The 6,000-nt window shown below is 53.0% G+C and overlaps 1 protein-coding gene across 4 annotated transcripts in view; it reads right to left on the bottom strand.

Moving 5' to 3' along the window:
- Nucleotides 1–254: 254 nt before the first annotated feature.
- The window catches only part of NADSYN1 (NAD synthetase 1), a 44,180-nt gene continuing 38,434 nt past the window's right edge, over nt 255–6,000 (bottom strand). The window contains exons 19-22 of one of the 4 annotated variants that reach the window (XM_058439057.1): nt 5,286–5,367; nt 4,651–4,775; nt 3,544–3,720; nt 487–769 (exon numbers count right to left, since the gene is read on the bottom strand). In XM_058439057.1, the coding sequence (XP_058295040.1) occupies nt 719–769; nt 3,544–3,720; nt 4,651–4,775; nt 5,286–5,367 (435 nt within the window). In that variant the 3' untranslated portion in view covers nt 487–718. Of the gene's footprint in view, nt 770–3,543; nt 3,721–4,650; nt 4,780–5,285; nt 5,368–6,000 lie in introns of those variants that run through there. The other 3 variants (XM_032153765.2, XM_058439058.1, XR_009213584.1) reach the window with 3 other exon arrangements.

The raw sequence follows: 6,000 nt of genomic DNA, 5'->3' as shown, positions 1-6,000 counted from the left end.
TGCAAGGATGGGAGGCTGAGACTCCCTGGGGCAACCCAGGAAAGAGGGTTCTAGGACCAAGGGGAGCTCTGGAGAGGATGGAAAAGTCGCTCCTCACCCCATTCCATAAACAGACAAAGGTGCCCAGAATGGCATGAAGATCAGCGGAAGGGGGACCCAGAGGGCCCCGCCCCTGCCCCACACCTGGCCCCACGCCTAGATGGGGTGGTTCTCCCACAGGACAGGAGTAAGGCCGACTTGTCCCCAGACTCCCAGGAAGAAAGCTCTGCAGGGACCATCTCCCCAGAACCTTCTGGAGCCCAGGACAGGAAGGTGTATGTCAGTGGGAGAGGAGGTCTTCTCTCCTTCATTTTCTGCTCATGACACCCCTCCCTGCCCGGGAGCTACTGTTCTTGTTCCTGCAGTAAAGATGCCACATGGGGCAGTGGTTGGGCCCCTCCTACCCAGGCGGCTGCCGTCAGAGAGTGCTGGAGTTCGCGGGGAAGCGCACGCTGGAGGGAGGTCAAAATCATGTGCATTGGATTCCAGCCTCTTTTTAAGCCCAGGCTTTATTCCAGCCTGTTTTTGAGGAATTCGACTGAAAAGTTCCCTCCTTCTCGGCTGATGCGCCATGCCGTCCTGGGCTCCTAGTGCAGGGCTCCTACCCTTGGCTCCAGCAATGTTGATGACGAGGTGCTGGGGTCCCCGAGGAGAGGAGGCCTCCAGGAAGGAACCAGCCTCAGTCCACGCCGTCCAGGGACTGTGGCTCTGCCCTCTCGAGCTGTAGCACCTAGAAAGAGAGGCCTGTGACACCACAGCCCCATGAAGACGGACTGTGGGGCTGTCGAAACACTGGCACACACCAAAAGCGGGTCACAAGTCCCAGAGGTGAAAAAGTAAATTACCAGAGTCCCCACCAGATGCTGGGAGTGTGCGCTGGAAAAGCCTGGAGGGGCGGGTCCAGCACACGCATAGCTGTCACTGTGGATGACAGCAGTGTCTCCACCTTTACCTGCAGCTGTCTCTGATGTTCCCACATGCGTCATTCTTTTGGCTGCATAGTGTCTGCACCCCCTTCCGGATCTGGGGGAGCCCACCCCTGAGTACATCTTGGTGGGAGCCAAGCCCCCACCTCCCACTACAGAGGCCAGAGCTGGGGCAGCTCCCTCTCCTGCCCTGGGTGGCCGAATGACAGGGCCCATCACCCGAGGCTTGGCCACTCCACTGCCTGGTGACCCAGGGACACTGGGACTCAGGGATGGCAGAGCAGGTTGGCATCCAGCCTAGGCCGGGTGTGGTGCGTGGGCTCCGTCCAGCCACAGCAGGGGATATAGGGCAGCAGCCACCTGGCCTGAATCCCAGCTTTCCAGACCCTGTGACCCCTGCCCTCACTTCCACCCTCTAAGTCACTCTTTCAGCAAGTTCCATTCCACGGAAATCAGCCAGACACAGTGTCTCTTCCTTAAAACCATGCAGCTCCAAACGCCTTCTAGTCCCAAATGTCAGCCTTCCTCAACCTTGGCACCACCAACACGTGGAACGAAGAATTCTCTGCTGGGCGTGGGGTTGGGAGGGGCCCGTCCTGCACATGGTAGGACATTCAGCAGCATCCCTGGGCTCTACCCATGGGATGCTGGGAGCACAGACCCCCGCCCAGTCGTGATAACCACAATCATCTCCAGTCATCGCCTAATGTCCCCTCGGGGGGGGGTCAACGGTCCCAGATGTAGAACCCCCGCCACTGATCCACCCTTGTTTTACACGCCACCTGCTCAGAGATGCTGTCACCGATCACGAGGTATAAAGTGGCACCTCGTGTCCTCTAGCTCAGCAGAGGAGGGTTTTCCTCATGTCCTTAAGGAAGAGTTCAAGACATCTTCCTGACTAGAAGGTGACTACTCTGTGGTCATACAGCACCTGTATGTGCCTCTGTTGTGCACTGATCACACTGTGCTATGGTCTCACAGGTGCTGGAAGGACACTGGGTGTCCTCTAGCTCAGTGTAGACTCCTCAGGATTTGTCATTGTTTTTAATTTTTTTAATTAAAATTTTGTTTTGCGACAGGCTCTGGCTCTGTCACCTACGCTGGAGTGCAGTGGCACAATCACAGCTCACTGCAGCCTCCATCTCCTTGGCTCAGGCGATTCTCCCTCCTCAGCCTCCCAAGTAGCTGGAACCACAGGTGTGCACCACCAGGTTTGGCTAATTGTTGTATTTTTTGTAGAGATGGGGTTTTGCCATGCTGCCCAGGCTGGTCTCCAACTCCTGGGGTCAGGTGATCCTCTCAAAGTGCTGGGATGGCAGGCGTGAGCCATTGCAGCCGGCCTCTGATTTATCATTGTTGACAGTGACTCACTGGCCGGCTCTCTCCTCTCATCAGATGATCCCCTGCGCTAGGAAGGCCATGGCCAAGCTGCTGTGTCATGGCTCCCACCCTGGCTTTGGAAAAGGGAAGGGCCTATCCTTTTTCATTGATTGTATTGTCCTTCCTTGATTCTATTAATAATTAATTAGAAAAAGAAAAGGAAAGCAGGGTGGGTTGGAAGCCATGATGCCATCTGGATACCCCGGCTGCTTAGAAACAACGGTGATTGTCACCATATTCATAGAGGGGTGTCCAGCTGCTAATTTTAGTTTATGTAATGCCGGCAAATAGAGCCCAGCCTAAAGGAGTGCATGCCAGACTCTAAACACACTCGGCAGTTAGTGTAGCCATTGTGGAAAGCAGTGCAGAGATACCTCCGAAGATTACAAATAGAACCACCCTACGATCCAGCCACCCCACTACCGGGAATAACTGACAGGAAATGAACTCATCTGCCGACGAGACATCTGCACGCCCGCGTTCAATGCAGCGCCATTCCCAACTGCCCAGCTGTGGAATCAGCCTGAGCACCCACCGATGGATGAGTGGATAGAGAAAGTGCAGTGCACACACAAAGTGGAGAACTATGCAGCCTTAGGAAAGAAGGAAATTCTGCCATTTGCAACAATATGGATGAACCTACACGAACATCTTAAGTGAAATAAGCCAGGCAGAGAAAGACAAATACTGCATGGTCTGATTCGTCTGTGGAATCTCAAAAAGGTGATCTCGTGGAAGCAGAGAGTGCGATGGTGGCTACCAGGGGCTGGTGGGTGGGGAGATGTTGGTCAAAGGCCACAGAAGAAGTAAGGTCAACAGATCCAGTGCACGACATGGTGACTGTAGTTAATATAGGAAAATTGCTAAGAGAGTAGATTTTAAGTGCTCTCACCACACACAGATAATAGGCATGTGGGGTAATGCATGCACATGTGAAATAGCTTGACTTAGCCATTCCACCGTGACACACATATCGAAACGTCATGTTGGACACCATCAATATATAGAACTTTTATTTGTCAACATGAAAAAAGTAAATTTAAAAAACGCTTTAAACATACTTGTCCCTTTGCAGAAAGGAGGACAGTAAAAAAGTCACTGTGTATATAAGAAAGTTTTTCAATCCTTCATGGAAATAACTTCACGTTTCTTCTACAGACATGAAACATGGAGAGAGAAACATTCCTGCTGGATTTACCTGATTTTCTATGCACCGAAACTGCCAAGGCCAGCCCGTGTTGTACAGAAATGGTCGCAGATCAAACCTGTTGTCCTCAGGGCTGTAGTTCTCGGCGTGGTACGCGGGTGTGAGCGTGGTCATCTTGTGTCTGTTCATGGAGTACTTGGAGAAAAACCGCTTCACTTTGTCAGCGACCTGGTGGGTGTGCAACACACGCAAGCTTCATGTTACCAAAACTGGAGAGAGCCCAGGCTGGAATTCCCATGCTGGATCACACAAGCAAACGGCTAATGGGTTACTCTCCGCACAGGACCTTCCCCAGTGGCAGGTGTAGGGGATGCCCGTGCTCAGGCCGGGGGCGCTGGCCGAGCTATGAAACCGGGGTCCCCCTGCCTCTGATGCTATAAAACCAGGGTCCCCCTGCCTTTGATGCTATGAAACCGGGGTCCCCCTGCCTCTGATGCTATGAAACTGGGGTCCCCCTGCCTCTGATGCTATGAAACCGGGGTCCCCCTGCCTCTGATGCTATGAAACCAGGGTCCCCCTGCCTCTGATGCTATGAAACCGGGGTCCCCCTGCCTCTGATGCTATGAAACCAGGGTCCCCCTGCCTTTGATGCTATGAAACCGGGGTCCCCCTGCCTCTGATGCTATGAAACCGGGGTCCCCCTGCCTTTGATGCTGTGAAACGGGGTCTCCCTGCCTCTGATGCTATGGCATGCTGCCTTGGGAGATCTGAGATAAATCTCACGAAGATTTATTTCACAAGGCTTCCAGGAGGTTCCATGGGACTACCATGCTTGTGGGCTTCAGCCCCAGCAAGACTCACAACTAGCAGAAAAGCAATACTATTCTGACCCTGAAGTTTACACTCTGTCTTCAAAAAAAGGGAGGGCTTGTTTCATGTCGTGTTTACCTGGCTGTGGGTGAGCCTCACTCAGATTAACTCTGGGCCAGCAGAAGATCAGAGTGGGTAAAAATAACTGGAAAGTGTTACTGTGTGAGATACAGTTTTATTATGTTAGGGTCACACTGTTATCTACTCGTTCCTGCAGGTCAAACCAGCCTCTGCAAAGGGGACATTACCTAACTGGCCTCCCTCTGTGATGCGTCCCATGGGCTTTACCTGTCTTGGGGTGCAGATGTGTCTCCACATGCCGAGGAGTTTGCAGAACATGCTGTAGGGCCCCATCTTGGCCACCTTCCTGAGTTTCCCATAGACCGAGAGCTCCGCATACGTCATCCCCATATCTTCCTGTGCACAACAAAAATCCGTTCCACAGTGACAGCAAGTCACAGCGGGGGGAGAGCCTAAAGCTTCTTTTGGAGATGGGAACCAGAGACCAAGGAGGCGATACTTTCTCAGAGAGGCAGGAGCAGTGGTGGGCTTTACTCCCCAATACTGGTCAGCCAGTAAGGAGGTAGCATTTGGAAAACAGCAACGAAGAACCAGGCATTTGGTGTGGAGGACCGTAACGGGTGAACTGTGGGTCACCAAGAGCGCTCATGTCTGAGGCCCAGTTCCTGCGGATGTGACTTTATTTGGAAGAAGAGTGTAGGCTGAGCACAGTGGCTCACACCTGTAATGCCAGCACTTTGGGAGGCCGAGGTGAGAGGACTGCTTGAGCCCAGGGGTTTAAGGCCAGCCTGGGCAACATGGCAAGACCTTGTCTCTAAAAAAAATTTTTAAAAACTAGCCGGGTGTGGTGGTGTGTGCACCTGCAGTCCCAGCTTCTTAGGGGGCTGCGGTGGGAGGATCACCTGAGCCTGGGTTGTCGACGCTGCAGTGAGCCGAGATCGCGGCTCTGCACTCCAGCCTGGGTGACAGAGTCAGACCCTGTCTCTAAAAAAAAAAAAAAAAAAAGAAAGAAAAGAAAAGAAAAAGAAGAAAAGAGAAAAAGATAAAAGGTTATAATTAAGTAAAGAATCTGAAGGTGAGATGACACTGAATGTGGGGTGGGCCCTGCATCCAATGACATCCCTTATGAGGGGCAGGAGGACACGTGGAGAACAGGAGGAAGCCGTGGGAAGAAGGAAGCAAAGGATGGAGCGACGCAGCCACAAGCCAAGGAACACCTGGAGTCCCCAGAAGATGCAAGAGGCAAGAAAGGATCCCCTAGAGCAGGGGTCACCAACCCTCAGGCCATGGATAGGTACTGGGCCCTGGCCTGTCAGGATCTGGATCGCAGAGCAGGAGGTGAGCGGAGGGGCGAGTGAGCATCACCGCCTGAACTCCACCTCCCATCAGATCCTCAGTGGCATAGATTCTCATAGGAGCGCGAGCCCTGTTGTGAACTGCACAAGTGAGGGATCTAGGTTGCACGCTCCTTATGAGAATCTACCACCTGATGATGTGAGGTGGAAGAGTCTCATCCCAAAGCCATCTCCCGCCCTCTGTTTGTGGAAAACATTGTCTTCCATGAAACCGGTCCCTGGTGCCAAGACTGGGGACCACTGCCCCGGAGCTTTCGGAGGG

This window comes from Hylobates moloch, unplaced genomic scaffold (genome assembly GCF_009828535.3).
Source record: "Hylobates moloch isolate HMO894 unplaced genomic scaffold, HMol_V3 SCAFFOLD_5, whole genome shotgun sequence".
Lineage (NCBI taxonomy): Eukaryota > Metazoa > Chordata > Mammalia > Primates > Hylobatidae > Hylobates > Hylobates moloch.
The sequence above is the reverse complement of the archived record's forward strand: the minus strand, read 5'-3'. Positions and strand labels throughout refer to the sequence as shown.